Here is a 25,395-nt window from a genome sequence, read left to right as displayed (position 1 = left end):
CTTGAGGATTATTAATATCGACTGATTTGAACATGTTTATCTTGATATCATTTTGGGTGATACCTTAGCCCTACCTTAGTTTTTAAATAGTTGTGACCGAGATCATCTGACAAAAACTTGTATATTTCCACTGTTTCTAAACTATCTCTAATATAAACCTACCTCAAATTGAGCCTGGCCGGTATTTCGTTTAGCTGATAATATTGGTGGATGTAATCCTTCCACAGCTATATCACTATATTCGCCAATTTGAAAACTTTCATTTCATAGAATAAACAATGCAGAGAAGATGTACATTACATTATACATAATTATTTTCTTAAATCAGGCTCTATTTATGGTTTTTACAATTTAGTTTAATGCTGTCTTGAATTTGAAACGTAGTATGTTTCTGTGTTTGTTTCAACTGAAAACACTTCATATCTTTCTTTCATATAACCACAGAAAGGATCTTCCTTTATCAGTTGTTTCTTTATAACTTTAAAGATGCAGTCTATGTTCCTGTGTCTGCCTGTTTTTTTTTCTCCAGGTTGTCTGGATTACTTCACAATCCAAAGACATGCAGCTTAGGTTGACTGGAGGCGCCTGCAGGTGTGGATGTGGATGAATGTGAATATGCCTCAAACCTTTGTGGCCAGCATTTACAAATTTGTTTTTTTTACTGGTGGCCTTGAATGCACATTTCCTGTCACTCGCTCCTGTTTGCTATCACACGTGTTTGAACGTGATATATGAATCATACAGATTGTCTAACGTGTGATTCTGCTTTGTTGGATTTTACCAATAATCTGTGGGGTGAAAAGCCTTCAAAAGTGAAAGTAAGATGATTGTTTTTCGGTGAGTTTTGGTGGCAGTTTGCTTCACTACATCATTTTAAGAAGGTTACTGTGTCAGGTTGCACCAACGCTATATCAGACTGGAGTTCCCCTTTGACTGCCTGATAGATTTTTCTCGGTGACGTTCAACTTCATTTCCTCACAGCTGTAGCATAAAGCCACTGTAGTTGTACATCGTCAGACCAAACGCAGCTGTTTGCTCGCAGTGTTTTTCTCTCTACGTCTCAGAAAGCAAATGGCTTGAGTTGAGTCGTGGCTGCTGCCGGGTCTTATGATATCAATGAAGTAAACAACACGCTCCCTGGTGCCTTGACTTCAACAGGAGAGAGACCTTCTCCCTGCTGAATGCTGAGAAACAGTCAGGGTGTGTGGGAAGGAGATAAAAGTCACTGAGCAAAGGGAGGGGGGTGGTTTCACTATCAGTATCACTGGATGAAATAAATATATACCCACGTTGGAACGCCTGTCTTCTTGGCAGATCGTGTTTGATGCTGGGCAGGGCTTGACTATCAGTATTCATTTTCTTTTTAGATCTGCAAGTTGTGTGCAGTCGTGCATTTGTCGATCAATCAAAGTAGTGAATTGTCACCTTACTCCTGAACCCTTCCCTGGGTCATTTACAGTCATCGTTATAGTTTGTGAAGTGATGTGTGCCATCTAGTAAAATGATGAAATACTCCTAGGTTTGCAAGATGAATGGCTTATCAATATACTTGTCATCCGCAGCTCTATATGTGAGGACAGGTTGGAATTAGAGTCCGGTCCAAGCCGCAATTTTCTGTCCGAACCCGAGAGGGATTCTGTTTTTTGCATCCAAACCCGTCCCGCTGGAATCCGTCCGGAGATATGAGACATGCAACAGGTCATTATGAAGCCACAGGAAGTGAGGAGGCTGGCCACCTGAGAGGATAATACATGCAGGGAAAAATTGCCCACACCTCTAGTCTCACCCTCAGGGGGGTTTTGCTGATTGTCTGACGGTTGACTGCTTCTTTCCTCACAGCCTTGCAGCAGCCATTTACTGAAAAACGACACACTTTGGTGAAACCCTCCACACGTGTGATGGAGGAGGAAGCAAAAGAAAGTAGCAGAGGAAGAGTTATCTGCTTTTGCATTTCGATTTGAATGGACTCGATGTTTGTGCTGAGCTGACGCCTAATCTGACAACAACCTGCTGAGCAGCGCCTCGGCTCAAATATTCAAATACTCGACAACGCTCATGTGCACACGCTTGCAGCCATGCATAGTTAATGAGCTGTACTCTTCAGCCTCCCTGATGACTCCTCTTTCTCTCTCTTTGACCCATAAGGATCTTCTTACTATTACTTATTGCTTTATTGTGCCTTCCCTCTTTCTCTTTGTTGGCTCTCCTGCCACACATCATGCGGTGCCCATGACAATATTAATTATACATGTGACTCCTCTCGGATGTAGGCTACAGTGCTGCAAGGCCTCCCCTCATTTTTTTGCCAAGCAGGGCAGGACCCATAGGCAGGAAATCTCAAGCAGGAACCAGTGAAGCCAACCTGTTACGTAATAATCCATGAACAAAACTCTTCGTACTTTTAATTCAGACACACTCAATTAACTGTGTATAACATTTTTTGGAATACACACAGAGAGGTGACAACAGGTGACATGCTGAAGGGAAATCGTTATAATAGCCCGTCATACAAACCCATGAACTTAGCCTGAGGTTGTGAATGGTCCCAGCCAAGGTCCCTTAATGGCAGATGGGAAGATCCTGGGGCAGGATGGAGGAGCAGGCCTAACCCACATCCACCCACCCACCTTGGCTCCTGTCCTGGGTCTATTTCTGGGTTACTGGTTCATCTCATACTGTGCTGTGCTCGAGAGGCAAGAGTGATGATAAAGAGAGGCGACTGATTTAGATCATTTTGTGGATTTGCTTAATAGCAGCATGAAGAGCGGATTATTTCTACTACCAACTAAAAAGGGATCAATTCATCCCATTCATATTTAATGATTAATCAACTCATCAAGAAAACAACTGGCACATTATTCACAAAGGAAAACATACCTAAGTATCAGCCCTCATCACTTCCTGTCTCATATTTTGTTGGTTAGTGACCCAAAGATGTTTTCCTTGGCTTTTGGAAATTGTCATGGGCACTTTTTTATATTTCATAGACTAAACAAATAATTGATTATTGTAAAACGAATTGATTGACAATATAAATTGAGCTTATGGATGAATCCACAACTTTACAGATTGATTAGTTATACAAAATTACCAACTTTTCTCCTGCTTCTTAATTGCTTGATTTGTTGAGTGTCTGCATTAGTATTGAGAACATCTTCTCAAGCAAATTGTTAATGCTATCTTTAGCTTTATGAAATTGTGACTGGCATTTATTTTTAACAACTTATAGACCAAATGAGTAAATAGGAAAATAAACAACCAATTAATTGATGATTAAGTCGCAGAAATACTCAGCAAGTCATTTAGCATGTGAACTGTCAAGGTGACCTCTTCAGATATCTTGTTTTATTTGACTCCCAATACAAAACCTAAATATGATGAAGATAAACATTAAATATGAACATTTGAGAGGCTATAACCGGCACATATTTGGCATGTTTGCATAAAAATGCAGATTAATTAGCTGGGGGGGGGGGTTGTTAATGAACCACTAAGCTGGAAAGAGTCCTCGGCCTCATCACTGTCTTAATTCACCGAGTTGAACACACATGCTCCTCTCAAGCCTGTGCATGGACCTCCACATGCATCGTGAGGGTGTTTGCCGTCTCGCCGTGCGCTCGCTGCTCTCACACAGCTGCTGATGCCAGGGGCTGGGGGGGTGATGCCCGCCTGGCACGTTGTCATAGACTGAGCTGGACTGAGGGCAGTGTGCTGCTGTGACAAAAGCACATTCAGGTCTGGACAATGGGGAGCTGACAGCCTGGGTTGTGTTTATCACTCTTGCTTTCTCTCTCTCCCTCACAGCCTCCTGTCTATTGTGTTTGCTGCCTCACTGTTTCTCTTTCTGTCGCGGTCGCCGAAGCCTCGACTACACACTCACCGAAGCAGCTTGTTTATCGCTCTGAGAGAACGGCTCTGTGCTGTATCGCTTTAGTCATTAAATGCAGGCTGTAATTCTGTCATCAAGTCGGCGCTGATGTGATTGTTGGTTTCAGTGAGTCATCGTTAAAGTGTGGGCTGTAGTTAACTGTGCTTTTTGTCGACTCATTTGGCTCTGAGAGGTGAGCTGACAATTTAAGAGTGGTGAAGTTGTCGTCGGTAATTGCAGCAATCATCATCCTGTTATAATAGACAAACAATGAGTCACGTCCAGGATACTGTGTAAGGTCAGTGGCTCTGTTGTAAACAGTCGTTCTGATCGTTATTTCATCTTGAAGCTTCAAAACATCAGTTTACTGACGTCACTTTATTTCCAGCCAATGTATTCATCTTTTTTGTGAATGAAATGTCAGAAACGGACGCTCATCTAAATTTGTCAGAGCACAAGCAAACGTGTTCTTGATTTGCTCGGCGACCAGTCCAGAACCCCAAAACATTACATTTACAAGTCATTGTAAAACTCACATTTGGAAAACATGAACAACATAAGGCTCACCATGTTTGTTTGAGAAATTATCGATTATCAAAATAGTTTTGAGACTAAATGATTGGTTGAAAAAAGCTAAACATATTCAGCCTTTGTTTTGCTATTTTATTACATTTTATCAACTATAAAGTAATCGATTCATCGAGAAAATGATCTGCCATTTATTTGATAATCCATTTAGACAGTAGTTGTGACCCCCCCCCCCCCCCCCCCCCCCCCCCTCCTACCCAAGAATGACCACTTGTTAACATGTGACCAAAAGCTCACATTTAGGCCATATGATAAGTCTTGAGACAGCGCCATTCACTCAATATAGAGCATGAGTCATCGTAGTTTGAATTTCACTAACATGTTTGCTTTGAGCAACTGTGCAGACAGATGCAGTCTTGAGCTGTGGAAACGTTAAAATACTGATTGCCTGCAGACGTAAACTCTTTGTGGTGCCACTACTGGAAAAAATAAACTAAATTGAACGACATCAGAGCTCATATTGAAGCTTGACCAATCAATCAACCCACACAGGTTTCATATATCAATAAAAGAAACTGCTAAACCTCCACGGTGAAGTCTCAGAATTACCAGTCACAGCAATGACTCATCCCACGCTGCTCGATGTGGCAGAAGACTGTCGGTGGGGGTCAGGGCGGAAATAAGGCCTCACATGAAATGATCTCTCCTCCACGCTTCGCCAAATCAGGTTTGAAAGTAAAGCTGAAGGACAGAAGATCGACTGTGAAGCAGACCTCACATCAAGGCTGCAGCTGCTGCATAAATTCAGCCTGTTTGTCGTTGTCCTACCTCTCAGTGTGTCACACCTGTGCTGACAAAACAGAAACCTGACTGCATTGCTGTTGTGTTTAATGGTTCGGAAATGCACTGCGAGTTTGAAGCTACTCCCTGCTATTATTATCTTTACTTATGATGTGTTAAGTCTTTTTTCCCGATAATTGACTATAGACTGTATATTGAAGATGGACGGCTTGACAACAAGTGAAGACATGTTTTAGAAAACAATTTTTCTCTTCTCTGTCGTACTTGTCACTCAACTATTTGTCTCATCTTGTCCTTCACCTGTTTGGAGGCTTGTTTATTTGTACGATATGAATTCCTGGGTTTAACAATCCACCCACCTCGTCCCTTCTCTCTGCTTTTCACCTCTACTTCTCCTTTCTCCTCTCTCTGTTCTTTCTCCCTTTTTGTCATATTCTGTCTCCCTGCTGCACGGCTCCCTGAGCTCGTGACAAATGAGCCTGTGCGGAGGTTACTGAAGCATCTTTACACCACACTTGAATGTGTCATTACATTTAACCCAATTCCATTTTTATTTGGTCTTTGAGCCGGAGGAGGCGGCTGCGCTCCGGTGTTTTCACAGACGGTGTGAGTAGAGAGACACAGGGAGTATTGCCTGTCCATCCTCTCTCATCTCCTTTCCCACCCAGAGGAGGGAGAGAGGCAGGTAGAGGAGGTGAGGAGGCGGGAGTTTGTGTTGACCTTCCCTCCCTTCCTTCAGAGAGACATCTGTTCATAGACCCCTCTCTCTGCGAAAGAATGATGAAAACAGAAATGCTGAAAATGCGGGCGGAGAGGACACACCATTTATTTCCTGCAGGAATGAAATGGGTTGTGGATACTTATTGTCTGTGTATGAGAATTTCTTTCACTCCGCCCCATCTGCTTTTGTAAGTCCTAATATCTCATGGCAGCCATCTGTGTTGTCAGAGCAGAAGAAGAGGTTGGTGTGGGCTCATTAATAACGCTGGTAGCCTTGTCTCCCTGCTTGTCTTACAATGATATGATCCTCCCCTCAAACCTGCTGTTTATTTATGAATTCCTTTGCTTTACTATCGATTGATTGTGCTGCTCCTCCATCTCTGCACTCTCTCTCTCTCTCTCTCTCTCTCTCTCTTTGACATAATCATCGAGCATCGAATTGAATGTGATCACAAGGCATGGGTAGTAGGCATTTTATATTACGCTTGTACTCAGTGGGGAACAAGGGCCAGAATGGCTGTTTCCGAACCTCAGAACGGGAGATTTAAAATAAATTGTTTATGTCCCTTGACTTATGACTTGGCTCGTAGATCTGTCTCACTTGGCATGTGTATGGATAAGGGCCCAGTGAAGTGCCGTGTCTAATTTGGTGCCGTTTGCAAATCCAACAAGTTCAATATTAATTCATTTTGAATTAACAGACAACCAGGGCTCTGTAGCAGCGACGGCTGAGACTCATCAACTTTAGGGTCGCTGTCTATCACAATAACAGCACATTTATGGCAACTGCAACCACTCATCCTCTAGTTTGGGGCTCTGAGTCGAGCTTCTCGAGCTTTAAATAAACAGCAGTTTTTTCGGCAACAGTGGTTCTGTGGACTGTGTCCCGCAGCCAGTCTTCAACAGCCGCCGATCAATTACTGCAGGTCACTTTTACATTTTCTGAATTTTAAGAGTACCCTCTGTTCCAAAGAAAACGACTTCAAATGGTCCGATTCGCTTATAAATTATGAATTTCTTGTATCTGTAAAGTATTTGTGCCTGCATTTGGTTGTTGTATATGGTTGAACCATGTGTGCGTGGGGACACTTACAAAGCCGTTGCACTTGGCATTTAATCTCTGAATATAAAATGATCTTGAGCGAGGACGGAATCAAGGTCGCAGCGTGTCCCACTTCTTCTCTGGGGTTTTGTTTGCCTGAGAGCTGATTTCAGCTAAACATGTAGTTGGAACCAGATGGAGAATGCTGGATGTCAGCTACTTCTATACATCCCACCGTGGCTGGTGTCCATATGGGGTCCCCGGTGCATCGCTCTCCCTGTCTTTTGTGTGTCTGGATCATGCTGCTGCGGGAGGATTATTACAAAACGGTTAATCATCTCAGATCTACAGGATGCTTCAACAAGGTGAACCAGGCTGTCGCAAGAGGAAAACAAGTGGCTTCTGATACCTCACCGTCATGCTCTTACGTCTGTCCCCCTCTTTTCTCTTTGCCTGAAAACCATCTGATGGTTTAGTCAGAATCACTGTCCCACTGCATTGGCATTTTACCATAAAATATCTGCCCACTCAGCATTACTTGGGAGTCACTTCACTAATTGGCTGTTTACTTTTGGTTTGCTTGGTTTAAATCTATATTTTCTGTAGAGCTGGTCAATCTATGGATTTTATATCATTATCACAATATAACTAAATATTCAATATGATTTAAATGGTTTATCTTGTAATATATCACTCATTAGCTTAAAAGCTTAGCTCTCAAGTAACACTAACACTTATTAAGCTGCTTTCAGACATGCACTGAACTCAAGACAATGAGAAAACTTTAATATGAAAATGTTTTCAAAAATTTCAGATATTTATCCCCAAAATGTTGAACCGATATTGTATCAATTTTAGAACTGGATAATATCCTTAAAAATAAATGTTGCTGTTAAGATAATCCCTTATTAGTGTCACAGTTTGCTGTGTTACAGCAGCAACAAGTTCAGTCAGGAAGAGTAATCAGTAAAGTCTTAAGTAAACATGCAATATAAACTGAATACATTTAATTTATCAGGCAGAAATGAATATTACACAGTTAAATACTGAAACCTGAGTCTAAAGTACAGTACAGAATTGGTGCGTATAGTCTGCTGAGCAGTGGTGGTTGTACAGTCTGATCCTGGTTCACCCATGTTGCTGACTTCACTGAATAAATTATTTAAATTCTTATATTTAACTTACATTTATTTATTTATGTAAATCTTGTTCTATAGTTGGAGCCTTAATTTTACCTTGGACTCAGTGTAGGGATGTTGTATTAGGCTGCATAGGTTTGAACTCTGTGAACCTGCTGCACTGGCAGATAACTGTATAACTTTGTGTTCAACCAATCATTCAAACTACAGTTCAGTGCAGAGCTCCAGAATCTGCAGGTAAGGACTGAGAAATCATAAATGAACCAGAATGAGAAATAAAACATGTTCTGGATGTACTGGACGACTCGTGCTTTACATCAGACAGATGATTTCATGGTAACTAATGCATAATATGATCATTCTGTCAAATGGTGACTCCACTGAAAATGAAAAAAAAAGGTAGCATTGAATTTTTGCCTCGTCCTGCGCTATAATATTCCTCTTCATCTCTGCCAAACAGAATGCCCTCTGCAGGGGCTCCCAGTCCCACTGCTGAGCTAATTAACAAGGTGTGAGGTGTGCGTACATATGGGTGTGTGTGTGTGTGTGTGTGTGTGTGTGTGTGTGTGTGTGTGTGTGTGTGTGTGTGTGTGTGTGTGTGTGTGTGTGTGTGTGTGTGTGTGTGTGTGTGTGTGTGTGTGTGTGTGTGTGTGTGTGTGTGCGCACGCGCACACTGGCATGTAAAGTAGGTCTTGCAGTTTATTGTTGCTGCCTGATGCCAGGTCACCAGGCCTGAACCGAGTCTGTGCCAATACAGAGAAAGGGCTGTTGTCAGCACACGCTCACACACACACACACACGCTCACACACACACAGTCAGCAGAATATACTGGGGACATACTCTCACATTATAGATTCTCTAAAAAAAGGGCACAACCAAATTCCAATGATTTTGCGCGTGTGTGTTTCTGTAGTGTGTGTGTGAGAGAGTAGAGGGTCATAGGTGTGTGCTGAGCAGCTACTATTGAATTCCCTCCTGCCCTCAGCCAATTAAAATCTGTCAGAAGAACAATGCTGTCGTGACTCCAGCTTAAAAGTTGTGGAGACATGTTTTGCCTGTTAGTGAATCGTTCAACCCAGTGCATGTCTCAAAGCCGCTTAAGTTATCGATGGTGTATAGTTAAAAAGATCTTCAATGCAAATATGAGTGGTCAATATTCAACTCTTGGAAAGAAAGCTAATGAGCGTATCCCGAAAAAATGTCTAAATATTCTTGCTGTATTTATTTACTGTACAATAGGTTTTAGATTTTATGTGACCCACCCATCCTTGTTTTCTGAACAGTTACTGAAACAACACATCACACTACTTAAATAATAATTGCAGGCTACCTTTTTTTTTAACCATACATTGCCTTTTTTAACATTCGATGACTGATAGTCATTAAACACGTGTGGAGGATTTTTTTGCGAGCAGCCGCAGATGTGAACTGCATCATCTGACTGAATGTGACTCAACCAGCGAGGATCGCATCCACCACTTTCACCAGCTGTGATCTTGTCCTTGGTGGCTGCCTCCATCGATTCATCTCGTCTCCCCCGTATTCCCTCCCTCTCCTTCCCCATCCCTCCTGTCACTCCTCCTCCCCTCTTCCCTCCTTTTGAAGTCATCCGTTAAGCGCTCCTCGGCTCTCTCCTCCTACACTGAAGGTGTCTCTGGAGTTTTTACAAAGCCAGCGCTTTCTGGAAGCTTGTTTAAGTGCAATTTACAGAGACGTTAATACTGCCGTTTATTATCAGAGAGCAGAGAGAAACAACATTTTACAGATTGTTACAAAGAGCCCATGACGCAGCCTCCTGCTCTGTCTCACCCGCTCTGAGACTGTGATGTGGAGAAAAAAAAAAGTGTCTTAACGTCAGCTTTTCCTCTAATGCAGCTCTTCCTCTTTTACAGGTTGCTGTGAATCTCCGAGTGAAGATGGCCTTCTTTCAGAACAACTTCTGGGTAAGTGTCTTGAAAAAGCAGAAGGGCACTCGCAGAGACCTTCACCACAGCCCAACAGGCCCCTTATGAAACCACCTTTATGTTCACTAGATCGATTTTTATTTGGATCCGCACCAGATTGCAAACACTAACAGATATGCTCGTGATATGAACCTTGCTTGGCTCATGTCCCATCCTTCCACCTAGTTTTGTGGAACGAGGATCTTAGTTTTTGCAAAGTCCTGCTGGCAAATAAACAAAGGGACAAGATTAAAAACGTAACCTCCTTGGTGGAGGTAATGACTCAATATAATAATGGAGATAATGCAGGAGAACACTTGTCTATATGGGTTATATTGATCACACCTTAAAGCTTTAACTGCCATATATTACTTGTTTACTTATCGTTATTATCATTGATATTATAGTTGATTCACAACTTTGAGCCACTGAGCTTTTCGTTCATATTCTCAGTGGACAGCTGAGCTTCTGGCTCCCTGCTGCTCGTCAGGTACTCACTGGAAGCGGTTGTTGTCTCCCTCCTCCGCTCGCTTGCAAACAATAGAGATCGATCCTGTATTCATCCCTCTGCCTCATGGGAAGAAATCTCATTCACATTATTCTGCTTCTTTTTCAGAAATAATGTCTCTTTCTGCAGCGTTACATAGAAGTGAACAGTTATTTTCTACAGCAATTACAAAGACTGTAACTTGCTATTACTAAATACCTTTGAAGGTTAAGCACACAATCCTTTTTTATTTTGTTAGTTCCCTTTAGTTTATAGTTTCAGGGTTTTCCTCTTGTCTCTGTTACCCTACACGATACCTACTGATACTCAAAGCTTTGGACACTTCATGTTCACAGCCCATCGACTATCTTCTATCTGATGACGAATTAGCCTTGTGAGGAACGGCCAATATATTGGAGCTTCTGGTGTAGACGATGGATTATCTGGCCAAGACTCCATCTTCGCCGTACACTGTTTACAGTCCAACTAGTTTATTCTATCACACTCGTTTCTCCACACAAAGCAGAAACAGTGATGCCCTTTGCAGACGTTTTAGGTCCAGACAGCATTTTAGCTAAGTTCTATTAACAGCTATTTGCATAGAAATGCAGATTAATTACATTTTGGTCGATGTGTTGCTCCTCTGTTGCTCTCCACACGGACTGTTTGTTTACCCGCGGGCAACCAAAGCTGTTCAAACGTAATTGGTAAAACTAGAAATGAAAACCCAAAAGGCTTCCGGCCCCTAAATCTTGTCCCTCACCTACAGATTCTGCATATTCACATGCAGAATCTGTTTGTAAAGCTTATGGACATCTCAAAAGTAATGAGGTTCAAATCCCTGCTGTAGTCGCCTGTTGTCCGTGTGAGGTAATAATTTATAAACATAACAACTCAGAAGCACAAGTTGACAGAAATGAAATGATGACTCTGCCTTTTCACAGGCGTCTCTTGTGATTTCCTCTGTACAAGAATGTTCTTATAGCTTATTAGAGACACATGTGAGCATGAGGCAGTCCAGCTCACCACCACGGACTGTATAATAAAAATAAGACTGATTTGTATCAACACCACTCTATTGTTGTTTCACCAATATGAGCTGGTTATTACAAACATCACATAGATTTATGAAAATGTCATATTAATTGACTAAATGTGGGCAGTAATTAATGGCTTCATGAGCAACTTTTGACAAATGTGCAAAGTGGAGGAGAGAAAAACTCTACCCCCCCCAAACATCTGACTCTTCCTCCTGCTGTGACTCTGCCTGCTCTCTCCCTCATTTTCTCCTTTATCCTCACATTCTCCTCTCCACGCTGTCCCTGCACACCTGGTGCATCTATTTCAGGTGTGGCCTACTTCTCCCCCCCCCGTCCTCCTGTCAGACTACGAAACCTCCTCAGTAATATTTTAGCAGTCCAACCAAAGCGAGCTGTTAAGATACAGAAATAAGATTTGTATGATTACTGATCTTTTAGAGAGACTTTTTCCTGAATGCAGAACGATGAGGAGATGTTGTCTGTGGTTTATTTGTGTGATCTCAACATGCATCTCTGATCCATGGATAGTGTCGTGGTGCAGTCTTAGAGCTGCGGGCACAGAAGCATGGTCGAAATGAAGGGAGACAATTAGAAGAAGCACCAAAAAAAAAAAGGGAATTTCATCCAGGCACTAAGACTCTGTATTTCAGATTAAATGTCTTGGCTGCGTTACAGTGCTTGCCTCCGAAATACATAAAAAAAGGCTTCATTTTAATTCAAACCAACATTTAGAGAAACGTGTGCGCCTGCATGTGTGTTTACGTGGATAAAGCAGTGCTCCACACCCAGCCTGCTGTCAGACACAAATAGCTGTGTAATACAAATCAGCCCTTTAGTTCATTATCCAGCAGCCTCTTGGGAGCTCGTCACACACGGGGAGCCTCGACTTGTTTGGCTGAAGAACATTCACGACCGCTCACAAAGCCTCCTCATCACAAACACACGGTCCTCTCCCATTGACTAAATAAGAGCTGGGCTCACAGTTACCAGGGTGAAGTCCCGTCAGCTATAATCATGCACATCCTCAGTAAATCCAGGTGCCGTGCAGCGGGAATAGAACTTATTTCTGTTAGGATTGGTGTTTTCTATTTTCCCCAGAAAGTCTGACAACACACCAGAACATATTAAAGCTGCAATAATTTGTCAATCAATCAGTTAGTGGATCAACAGAAAATGGATCAGATATAAGTGAGTCTGTTGAATCCCATCAGGTTTGTACCTGGACGGTTTCTCTGCAGACAGTTGCCTCGTGCTGGTTTTAGGTGAGAGAACTAACTCTACATTAAAATGGGTGTATTCATTATTAAGGAGACACGTTGAAGGATCTTCAGTAATATTCCCGTCTCTGCTCTCTGAACAGACCATGTTTTGTCTCTGCAGTGATGAGTAGAGGACAAAAAGCCCTGCACATTATCCAGGGGGGATTCAAACGGACTGTTTGAAAGACGACCATCAAAGAGCAGCAAGCTGTTCTGGTTTGGGGCTGTACAGTTGCTGTCTTGTGTCTTTTCTTAGAAACAGCTTCTTCTCCACGCCTGCAGTTACAAGAGTGTGTTCGCGGAAATGCACACAAATGACGCCCAGTAGATTTCCATTATTGCCTGCTTCTCCGTTGCGTAGCTATGATCCCATCACTTTAAGTCATGGGGTTTTCTCTCGGGGTGAAGAACAGTAAACACACAGTGTGAAACTCTTTGTCCTCTCCATGTTTCCCTTCCTCTCGTCTTCCTCCCCTGGTCATTACTTCCAACCTCTTCACTGCTTTCATTCACTCTCAGTCATGGATCTTTTCTTTCTCTGATTAGATTAAGAACCAAGATAGATCAATAGAAGAGTCTCTATATTTGTGTTCATGTTCCAATGCGTTTCAGGAAACACTTGAACCTTAGAGATTTTGCTTGATGTTTGGAATATTATTAAATTCACAGGATCAGCCAATAACAGGTTGTTTCTCATTTAAATTGTCATGATATATATATATATACAGTAGTATAGTTATATAGCTTCCCCAACACAACACATGAATCCTTTGTGCTATACTGTATATAAAGATGGATGATATGACCCAAAAGGTTCCCAAAAAAGAAGCCATCATCAGCCTATCTTGACTGCCCCCTGGTGGCTGGCTGCAGTTTAGTTCCTCCATGTGAGCAGATGGGACATGGAAAAAACTAAAATGTCAAAAGTACACATCGATTACATTTTTCTCAAAGATGTTTTCTGTAATTTCAGTTAGTTCTTATCTCACTGATGTTTGAATTTATCTGATGTGGTTTTATTTAGTTTTTAAATAAGATTAAAACTGGGATGAAACCTCATGATTGACAGCTGAGAATGACTCTATACTGCAGCTCCGATGCACGATCACTATACTGCACAGATGTCAAAAGCACAAGATGGCAGCGTTCGTATCCATTTTGGCTTTAATTTGTACTTTTGTTCGGGGAAGTGGAGACACGTCACCCATCTTTACTTAAAGTTTGTCTAAACAGCCTCTATTTTTATTTGAGCAAAAAGGATGATTACACAACAACAATTGCTAGAACTAATGTTGTCTATTGGGAAAAAAAACTGATCCACTCATCAGCGCAAACTACATAATTATTAAATATACTTTAGTGAGTTTAAAGCATAAATGTACTTTTCAGTATGCACTACAAAGTTTTCAAGCTTAGGATCATGCAGCATCCCAGACTAGCAGAGGGGAATTTTGTCAGAGCAGCCGAGTCTACTAATTAGTTTGGCGCCATCAGTGATGACGGGCTGCTGCTACCTGCTCCTGATGCTATTGACGCCTCTCTGCTGTGGGACGGTTCCTTCTGCTCAACCCACCTGCTCAGCAGAAAAACTCTCCGTGAGTCAGCAAAACTCACAGCAGCACCGACAGGCTGGTCAGTCGGATGCATGGGGTGGAATGTTTTACAGCTGCCTGAAAGAGACAGCTACAGTATGTTGTGCACAGAACTGGACCGTATGGAAGTTATTAAAAGTTTCTGTGGCAGAAAGTAAATTTAATGTAATTTAGACATTTACCTATAGAAACTTGTCCACCTGAGTAAAAACTGTGGAATTAACAATTAAATAGTCAGAGGTTTTTATATTTGTCTATTCATTGCATACTTCCACTTTATCTATAATATGCAAATAATATCTGTACGTGTGTTTGAACAGTCTCTCAAATAATATTTAGTATAGAAATGGAATTAATCCTGCCCGAGCTGAAAGTAACCTGGTAGTATTCAGGAGAAACCAGTTTTATTTTTGTATTATATTCTTATTTCTGCAGATTAGAGATTAGAGACTTAAGAGAAATATTGTATATATCGCATGTAGAACCTGAAATGTCAGATGTGCAGCTAGATGTTAACAGATGTTAACAACAGTCCTTAAAATACATTTAATATTGCTGAGTGTTCATGTGACCCTCTAGTAGTTACAGTCCCTCTCTGATAGATCTGCTGCCAGTGTTGTGCCTTTGTACAACCTGGAGGTGGATTTATGATTCCTTTCAGGGCTTTGTATAAACCTGCACATATGAGGTTACAGGTGTAGGTTGCAGAGAAATATGCACAGCCCTGCTCCATCTGTTATTTTACCTTTTAAGCAAGTTGCTTATGTTTCGGGACTGGTTCAGAGACAGAAAACACATTCAGCATACAAGTTGTACACTGAATCTGAATATGTCCCCCACGCTCTCAGCACCATAATCCCGGCTTTTGTTCTGGTCGGTTCTGCTGCGTTCTCCTCAGTGTCCTGGTTTCATTTGACTGAAGGGCCATGTTACACTGCAGGAATGCCCTCAGACATCAGATCCTCTCACACCGACCATAAAGGCAGATTTGAAAATTTGCCAGAACTAAAGGCAGCACTTTAGACAGTGCCAGAGAGCGAATAAGTGTATTAGACAGCCAAAGCCCGACAGTATCAGACAGCTGAGAAGCACCATGCGTTCCTGCTTGTGTTTATGTTGAAATTCTAGCAAAGAAAATCAGATGTCTGGAGGAAGCAGCTTGAAAACGGTTGTAAATTAACTTCTCCTTATAATGCTGAACTGGTGTGACATCGTCTCATCGAATGATTTCCTCTTCTGATACGATTCAAAGATGTCACCCGGCTCCGTCCTCCTGTAACCACACACAGGTCTCACAGGTTTAACAACCTTTATTCCCCAAGGATGTTACGGTTATACAACCTGTTTAATAATTTGACTGGGATATGTTTGTGCTCGTCTTACATGCGTTGGCATCACGCTATGTGTTCTGTTTGCTCAGTTGGCAAGTACATACAGGCTTAACACAGAATCTATAAAGCAAAGTTATTCTAGTCTGCTCCTATTGAACAATTAAACAGTTTTTTAGCAACCCTCTCTTTTTAAAAAATCGGATATTTGGTTGATATTTTGGGGAGAAATGCCAGAATATATTTTTCAAGTTTGAAGTCCTTAACAAGGACCATGGGCAGTCCAGTGAGGAGCGCACTCATCCAGTCGAGTGAAAGAGACAGCTGCCAGTCATCCATTATTCAGCCTCCCTTAGAAGCAAATGCCCATTGTGTCTGTCCAGGAGAGAGGAATGTGACAATTGAACTGTGATGTTGGTCAGACGTTAGGCCTAACCAAGACAGTTTGTTGTGTTGTGGATTAAATGTTGCAGATAAGATTTTGGGGTCTTGTTCATGAGAAGCGATAGAAAAGCATTGACACTTTATGCCCTTCTGTGATATTACTGTTTGTTGCAGTGAAGCAGAGCCTGCAGCACAGAGGTGAACCAAGGCCAGGGTTTCCTCACTGTTTGTAATTAGTCTGAAGAATTAGAATCAGCAGTGAGAGCAGTTACATAGACCAAACTCTGGAAATACATAATGTAAAACACACAATGTTTCACACAGGCACACACACAGACACACACTAGTGAAACCATTGTACAAACAGGAAATGTCTGTTGGTGTGTTCTTGTTTTATTTTTTTTTTGATCAGTTATCTAAAGGACGGTCTGTTGATGATTCAGTCGTAGTATAAATCTGAGGAAAGCTTGCTAAGTCCACATTTCCAACTGAAAGCCTTTGAAACTCTGTAAACTCCCAGGATCAGCCTCATCTCACCTGTGGCACATTAGTCTTGTGTTTTTCTAACAGCGGTTGTGAGCCTCTGAGCAGCAGTAGAGACAAGTTAATGTTGGAGATCAACAAATCTGGATTTACAACCAAATTATATAGTAGATTCCAACTGATTTATCCGTGGTCTGATATAGTATCTGTGTTTACGTTTGCCACTATGAGAACTTTTATTTTACAGGATCGTTTATCCTGTAAAATAAAAGATGTGCATTTTACATTTCAATTTTTATTTAATTTCCTTAATACATACAGGTTCTATATAGCTCTAGTTAAACATCGTTCTATATATTATTAATCTGTCATTCAAATCCAAATTATAGCTAATCAGTCAAAACACTGAAAAAGTAAAATAGAGAGGCATGCAAACAAATATCTCTAGTCAGTAGGTTAGATGAGGCTCTCCTATCAAAGTAATGATGTGTGATTCATCTGCATCTGTCATCACTTAAGTCTTCAAGGTTTGAATTAGTTTACAGTTCTGGTCATCTGGTAATTTCATGTAAAAACAATTAATGGCTAATATTCAACAAATTTGTACAAATACTTCAAAACCTGTAGATCTGAGTCTCCACTGCACAAGTACATGTGTGTTGTCTCTTTCTGATGAACAGAAACTTCAACTGAAATGTTGACATCTGCTAATATGTTTTTCCCGATGAGCTTCATTGAGGTCTTGGATTTGCATGTTTCAGTGTTTTGAGTTGGAAACGCTTGGAGAGGTTTGTTGGCATTTGTTTTGCTTTGAGAAGTGAATTTTCACTGAGTGTGAGGTTTAGCACAACTAATCTTCAAGTTAAATGGTCCTGACTGTAACATTGACTGGTTTAAACAAGAGGCTTAAACTCTGGATCCCAACTTCTTACCAGACCGATGGTGACATGGATTTACTGCGTTGAAATGATAATTTCTCTGCTGCTCACCTTCCTCCTCTTCATGAGAAAGTTGTCCACATACAGATTTTATACTTCTGGTCTCCACAACCACCCCCCTCCCTCATCCCTCTCTTCTTCTCTCCCATCATCCCTCTCATTGTCATGGTAATGTGCTCCATCGTGCGTGACCAAACCAGTCAACTTAATTGATGAAAAAAATCAGTTCAGTAGAGAGGAAAAGGGGGTTTGCATATATCAGACGTGAAGAGTTTAATTCTAAAGGCATAAGGAATACATAACCGCACTTGAAGAAGACTGTGAGTGGGTTTGCAGCTCTCATGTTATGTGCTAGATTCCTTGGCATGACTCAACATCTATAAGTGCCCCCTCACATCTGCCTGTTCAATCAAGAACCTGCACACTTACACACACCGGAGGGTAGTTCAGTGTCAGTGTGGTCACACTTTGACAATGAGGTGAGCTCAGGTGCATTGATGTTTTATTGTTGCCTTAATACAAAGTGTTTGATCAACAAAAAACCTGGTCTGACGTCAGTGGTATACTAATTTACCGAGGGCATTATCAAGCTATATGCTCCTTCTTAGGTGAGTGCAGAAAGTGCGTGCACTCTTTGTTACACACCATAGACTATTTATAAAGATGGACATCGCGTCTCCACTTCCTTCCGTTAATGCTTTTTACATCCTTTGAAGCCAGAGTCTGCAAGTAGTGATCAACATCCTGCAGATATACACGAGTGACCGACCGTGAGCCGATCTTGAGGTTTAATCTTGTTTTTCAGCATCAGATTACCTGTTAAAACCAAGTGGGCCATCAAGATTATTTGGCTTCACTTTAGGAAAGCTGTCGTGTCTATTCACAGACAGTCTGCTCATGTGCAAAGTAAAAGTTTCCTCTGCAAGTTTTCTGTTTTACTCTTTGTGAAAATGTGCTCTTATAACAACAAAGGGCCAAGGTGAGTTGCTTTTAAAGGAAAGTGAAGTTAACACGATGATTTCTTTATTGAAGGTTTCACTTGAAACACACCTATAATAAGAGAGAGACAACCCTTTTGAACCATGTGCCTGGAAGAGCCACCTTTTATTAACAATGTTTTACTAGAAAAAGTGACATTGGAAACGCCATAAACACACTTGCGCTGTCTGATTAGAGGATTAAAATAAAAGTCTATCTACAAGACAACAAAAGGCTGCCAACTTATCAAAAACATTAATGAAAGACAAGACAACAGATTCTGAAAAGGAGGCGAAAACTGCCACAACTAAAAGGGCACTGGCAGAGTGCACACATCCACCAAGGCTTAAATGAATCCTCTCCAGAAGTTAATGGGTTCCAACCATCCTTGGCCCACACCCCCCACTCTTCCACAAAGTTTCAATAACCTTGGTTCAGTAGTTTTTGCATAATCCTGCTAAAAGTCAGACAGTCGGCAATGAAAACACAACCTCCCTGGCAGAGGTGATAACAGCAGTGAGCCGTCCATTAGAAATTATTCACTGTCAGGTTACGAGGATCCAGTCTGTGTCTGCAAAAGTCAATATGATATGCTGAGCAGATAAAACACTTTAACATATAATACCATAACATTATGGGATATCCCTCCTGGCACCAGTGCTATTCAACAAGTCTTACTGACGGATATCATTATCAAATACTGGTTATAAAACCATTTGAGCTCATCAATCATCTGTGGACATGCTCTGTTTACATACAGCCAACACACAAGTCTGCAGCAGTGGTGGACAGGTGCTGTGTCAAGCTGTGGAGAGGTGTGTGTGTGTGTGTGTGTGTGTGTGTGTGGTGTGTGGTGTGTGTGTGTGTGTGGGCTCAGAATGGCAGCTCGTCTTTCTGTAGCGAGGGTAGAGTTTCAACAAAAGGCGTCTGCCAACTGCATGAAAGGGACAAAACCAAGAGAGACTATTGGTCGCACTTCAGAATGGAGCGGACCACAGCCAGTTTGAGCCGGCTTCCACCTCCACCCTTCCACTGTTTATATAAAGCTAATGTCAAAACATTTGACTATTGTGTAATAATACAAAATCGTATTCTTACGCTGTTTATAAAAAGGTCTCTCACCTCTATCATCAAGCATCGCAAAACAGCTGTTTCCCCTCTTGACCACTTGAGAGTCGAGGGCTTGATACGCCTCTCCAGTCGGTTTCTGCTTTGTATTCTCACTGTGGTGTGTGTGTGTGTGTGGGGGGGGGGGGGTTTGGGTGACCCTTCCTTAGCATTCCAGCCATTCCCCTGGTACCTGGGAACTGGTCTGTTCTCCTGCGACGGTGTATTTTTAGGTCCTGAGAGGCAGCTGTCTGTGGTCTGTGTCTCTGCACCGACAGCCCAGCTGTTGACTGAAAAAATGTAGAGCGCCTCAAGAAACCAGCTCTTAGTAAAAACACCGCGTCTGTCAGCCACTTTTTGGGATTATGGAGACTAGAGCTAAGACAGGTGCAGGTTTGTGTAATTATGACAGTGGCGGGGGTGAGGTGGTGCTGTAGTCTGTGGTAAATCTGCATACCTGCAAGGTCGGCATCTCTCCTCTCCACAGCAAACCCAGCTCTGTGGCTTCCTCACAACTGAATCATACTGAGTTGTGGCCCCTGCAGCTTTGATGGTTAAGCAAATGAGAAGCAAACAGTGAGAGATGTTCCAGTGGAGTGCAGAAGCAAAAAAAAAAAAGAAGAATGAATTAAAATAAATCCCTTTAAATGTCACAACATCTCTTGTTTGAACCAAAAGCAACAAAATGCCAAAAGCTCCAAAGAGAGACGAGTATAATTAGTCTCGGTCTAAACTGACCTTCAGACAGTGAAGTTAAACTTCTATGCTGTTGTCCGACATGACAGGATTTCCAGAGGGTATGAATGCGAGAAAGCAAACGTCCAGGTCAGCTGCTCCTGACATTTTTCCGGAACCTTTCCCGCCAGCCCTCCAGTAAAAGTCTGAGTGAGCAGCTCAAGTGAGAACAAAGCTGAAAAATTGTGGAAAATTCACAGCAAGCGGGCGTGTTGGTGAACTCTCCAACATGCAATGGACTCAAAACTGAAACTGACACACAGGATCTATGCTGTCCGATTCATCGGTTAAATCTGCAGGCATTCGTTGAGGTGGTGGAGAGAAGTCTTTGACAACAGAGAGCACGCTGTCATGACTTTCCAAGTTGAGCTGCTAGTTACTGTCAATTCTTCTGCGGGGGTGTGATGCACCTTCAGGGCTAATGACAATTCCTTCCATAACTTCGTATTTTCACTGGACATACGTTAATAGGCTGAGAAAAATGTGATTTTCTTTCTGGGGATTTCTCCTTTATTGACAGGACAGTAAGTGTAAATTGGAGAGAGAGAGAGAATGGGGGAAGACACACTCTTTTCACATAAAACATTTTACAGTGCTATGTGTTTTTGTTCGATCTTCCTTTTTATGAGTGTATCTGTTGAGCCTCTGAAACCTTTAGAGGACTATCGGTGGCAAAATGAAATATTTCCGAAACCCAAACAAGTGTGATACTGGTAACACCAAAGCATCAGCTGACATCTCTATCTTTAACTCCTTCATGTTGGTTAGCTGTTCTCGTTTGGGTGCTAACAGACGGTGTGTGTGTGTGTGTGTGTGTGTGTGTGTGTGTGTGTGTGTGTGTGTGTGTGTGTGTGTGTGTGTGTGTGTGTGTGTGTGTGTGTGTGTGTGTGTGTGTGTGTGTGTGTGTGTGTGTGTGTGTGTGTGTGTTTTATTTGTACCTCGACAGGGGGAGAAGAATGCCGGCTTTGACGTGCTCTACCACAACATGAAGCATGGCCAGCTGGCAACCAAGGAGCTGGCGGAGTTTGTCCGTGAGAGGTAAGGTTCTTGTGTATTTGTGAATGTGTGTGTGGGAGGTGGAGATGGAACTTGATTTAAAAAAAAAAAATTGTGCCAAGGTTTGGTGAAACGCTCAGAAATTAAAGATGTTCGGTTTTTTATTTCAAGTCTGAACTATCCGAATTTTGCCGACATTTTAACAATCCTTTCTTTGTTAAGACGGCATCAGTCAGCTTTGACCTCTGACCCCTGTCCACACTACAGTGCTACATTTTGACTTTTGCTATCTGTCAAACACACTCGTACACAAACCCTGAATTATCTCTTAACCTCCAGCAGTGTAGAAGTATCCATCAATCCTCGATTACCAAACGCCCTCTGTAAATTCTCTGAATTCTTTTAATGAGTTCCATCGCCTCAATTACCGCTAATTAAACACTTCTTAAATCCAATTGCCTTTGTAAATCAGCATGACAGCCCTGTGAGTTATCTCCATAGGTTCGGCCAATGCTAACCCAGATAGGATATGTTTGTGGAATACATCCAAAGTTGTCGTAATTCAAAAGACATACGTTTCGAAAATGTATATGTAAGCTACACAGCCAAGCATATTTTTCAATGCACAAACAATACTATTTTTAAATGGACAATCAAATGCTGAGGAGGAGGATTTTACCTGGGACATGCAGATTTAGCCTCCAGGTTGTAGCATGGTACTGTAAAGCCATCAGTTGCATATTTATGTTCAATTAAATCTGAAGTAAATCTGCCAATAAAACCACAGTAAACTGCCTGACAGGCCCAACAACAGTAACTAAGTGGGCCGGTCAATTACCCAATTAAAACTCTCCCAAAGTGCCCAGTTTGTTATATTAAATACTCTTGTTTTCCAATTAGCGATTATCAGTGAGTAAATTGTGTGGAGTAATGAGGTTCCCACAGGAGTTTGTCCTCTCACAGCTGAAGTGAACACACAGCGCACACTGTCAGTCCACTGATAGAATCCTGACATTGATTCACAGTGCACATTCCTCGCAGGGGGAAATGTAGTTATCTGCTTGGACTGCAGCACACAACAAATCAGCAGCCAGGAAATGAAATATGTGGCACTGTGGGTAAAATGGAGTCTGATCCCACAGGGGACTGGGAAGCTGCAATTGTGTTGATACATTTCCCCCGTTTTTCCTCTCACTCCACTTTCTTGATGGGTCGTTCTAATGTAAGAGGCCAAATGAATCAGTTCAAGTACTGTAACAACTCTAACCTCAAGGTTTCAGTTATTTCATGTGAGCACTTCTCTGCTCTTGTCCCCGTGCTCAGTCTAATACAGATATATTGCTGTTTCTTATTATTGAGTGACCATTGATGTCGGGGACACAATAGACACAATCAGGTTTTTACCAGCGCTGACGACTCAAACAATGAGTTGATCAATGAACTGCTGTATTGATAGAAAATCAATAATTTGATAGATATTGCACAGTTTGTCTTCAAGCTTTGCTATTGTGAGAATTTGCTGCTTTTCAAACTCACCTTTGGCCGAAAGTAAATTATAATCTGGATCTATGGATTTTACAGACCAAACAATATATCTTAAAAGATAAGATAATTCAAAATGAATATATTTATTTATTTAGACCTTAAATCCAGTAGTCTTTTAACATTATGGTGCTTTTTACAATTGACTGTTTTAATGATTAATTAGTTGTTTGAGGGTTACAGTATCTCAATAATTTGCAGCATGGAAGTGTCAAATGTTTATACACAGAAAAATAGAGAGAGATTGTCTGTCAAAGTACAACTTGAGTAAAACATGAAAACATTGAAACAATATATAAAAATGTGAAGAGTAAATCTCTCGTGTTGATGATCCGTCTTCAGCAGCACGTTGTTCTGTGTGTTCACCTTCAGGGAATCTGGATCAATGCTCACTCTTTGTTTCTCTTCAGATGCTTATTAAAATTTCATGTCCAGCCTCACAAAATGAGTTCATTCATCATTTAAATGAAGCTTTTTGCAACATTTTCCCAACACTAATGGAAATAAATCTTTATCTCAATGACTGCGGAGGTGGTGGAGGCTCCGCATTTGGGCCAAATGAAGCTCTAGATGGTGAAAGTAACATATGAGGCCATTAGAAGAAGCAATAGCTTGGCGAGGAAGTGATTTTAAAGTACATTACAATTGCAATTACCAGAAAGCAAGAACTTCTGCAAACATTAGTCTTCATGTTGTGTTTCTGCAAACTTTAGCAAAGAAATCACACACACACACACACACACACACACACACACACACACACACACACACACACACACACACACAGACACAGAGACACTCTCACCAGGACAAGTTAATATAATGTTAGAGCAACAACGATCAGTCAATCAAAAAATTATCTGTCCAGCGGTTGACGTTGATCGTAACAACAGCTCATTCATGACAGCAGCGGAATCTCAAGGTCAGAGTTTCACCGAACTTTGACTAAACGGATGAGAAGCTCTTTGTGCATCAGCGGTGGTGCAGCTTCAGGGTTCTATGGACTCAGTCCTGCAGTCGGTCTTTACTCACCACTGCTCAATTACTGCAGGCCGCTTAAACAGTTCACAATACGTCAATTGTACTGTGTGCGCTCAACAGGTTAAATACCAGGTTAATACCTAGTTACCAGCTATTTAGCTCATATATCTTTGCGTTTGTTTCGACAGGGCTGCCATCGAGGAGACTTACTCCAAGTCGATGAGCAAACTGGCAAAGATCGCCAGCAATGGGAGTCCACAGGGGTGAGTGGTGACATGTGAACACAGGACGGTGTAACATCTTCTCCTGTCAACTCCTCATCCTGTTCAACACAACGTTCAGTTTTAAGTTTCAAGCCTCATGCGTGTGTTTGATTGTGTTTCCCAGGACGTTTGCTCCCATGTGGGATGTGTTCAGGGTGTCTTCAGACAAACTGGCCCTCTGCCACCTCGAGCTGATGAGAAAGATGAACGATCTCATCCGGGACATTAACAAGTACGGAGACGAGCAGGTCAAAGTTCACCGCAAGGTATGAATCTGGGATGAGGAGGAATATTTGACCACTGTTCTGCCCGAACGCTGGATGTTATCTGTGTCTGTGCGAACATAGACTTTTGTATTTTCTCATTACTTGACCTGGACCGAACTTCTTGTCATCCTGATCTAATTAATCTCACAGAAAATCCAATAAGTGTCGTCTCCCTCCCTTGTAATTGCTGCAGTTGCCCTTTAAACATCAAGTACAATGAGGATGTGCACAGACTGTGTGTTTGTGTGTGTTGCACTCAGACGAAGGAGGAGATGGTGGGGACCGTGGAGGCGGTGCAGGCGCTGCAGGTTCACAGTGGTCACCTTCAGAAGTCGAAGGAGGGTTATCACGGAAAGTGTTTTGAGCTGGACCGGCTCAGGAAGGACGGGGCGCCACAGAAAGAGCTGGAGAAGGTTAGTCACTACTTTCTCTGTGTTCTAGACGGACTCTGCAGGCGATTCTGATCCGTGAAGCTGACGGAAGCTTCTCATGAGATCAAATTAAAGGGTCTGATCATTTACACATTTGCAGATAGTTCTTAATTTCATCAGTGAATGGAGTTTGTCAAGGATGTTAACAGAGAGCGGTTTTGATTGAAATTCCTCTTGACTTCAGAAATAGTCTTTTTTATCCTCTGTTCAAACCTGCAAATTATCCAGTCCCCTGCTGAGACGACTGATTTTCTCTTGATTCTATAAAAGCCTTTTGAAGTTCACCTCGCTGTGCCTTTACTCTTTTTGTGATTAGGAATAACAAGCTCTTAAGTGAGTGCAAAACTGTGTAACTTCAGCTAAATATCACCAGATAACATTGCTATGACAACTCTTTGCAGCAGTTTGGGAGGATTGATGCTTTACAGCGTTTTCACAACTGAAATTCATGTCGTTGTTTCATTGTTTACATTCGATCAGATTTAGTTTTGGTTTCACATTATAAATTATGGAGCGCACTAAAGTCTTTTGTATGTCATACAT

At 41.7% G+C, this 25,395-nt stretch overlaps 1 protein-coding gene across 4 annotated transcripts in view; it reads left to right on the top strand.

Annotated features, from left to right (window-relative positions):
* fcho1 (FCH and mu domain containing endocytic adaptor 1) overlaps positions 1–25,395 on the top strand; it is a 50,283-nt gene that overhangs the window by 852 nt on the left and 24,036 nt on the right. For all 4 annotated transcript variants that reach the window (XR_004613704.1, XM_034583912.1, XM_034583910.1 and 1 more), the window contains exons 2-6: positions 9,992–10,042; positions 21,320–21,411; positions 24,081–24,155; positions 24,280–24,421; positions 24,682–24,834. Coding sequence is in view for 3 of the 4 variants with exons in the window: in XM_034583912.1 (XP_034439803.1) it covers positions 10,016–10,042; positions 21,320–21,411; positions 24,081–24,155; positions 24,280–24,421; positions 24,682–24,834 (489 nt within the window). In the remaining variant the exon portion in view is untranslated. The remainder of the gene's footprint in view (positions 1–9,991; positions 10,043–21,319; positions 21,412–24,080; positions 24,156–24,279; positions 24,422–24,681; positions 24,835–25,395) is intronic.

This window comes from Hippoglossus hippoglossus, chromosome 4 (assembly GCF_009819705.1).
Source record: "Hippoglossus hippoglossus isolate fHipHip1 chromosome 4, fHipHip1.pri, whole genome shotgun sequence".
Classification (NCBI taxonomy): domain Eukaryota; kingdom Metazoa; phylum Chordata; class Actinopteri; order Pleuronectiformes; family Pleuronectidae; genus Hippoglossus; species Hippoglossus hippoglossus.
Note: the sequence above shows the minus strand (reverse complement) of the source record. Positions and strands in the feature narration are given on the sequence as shown.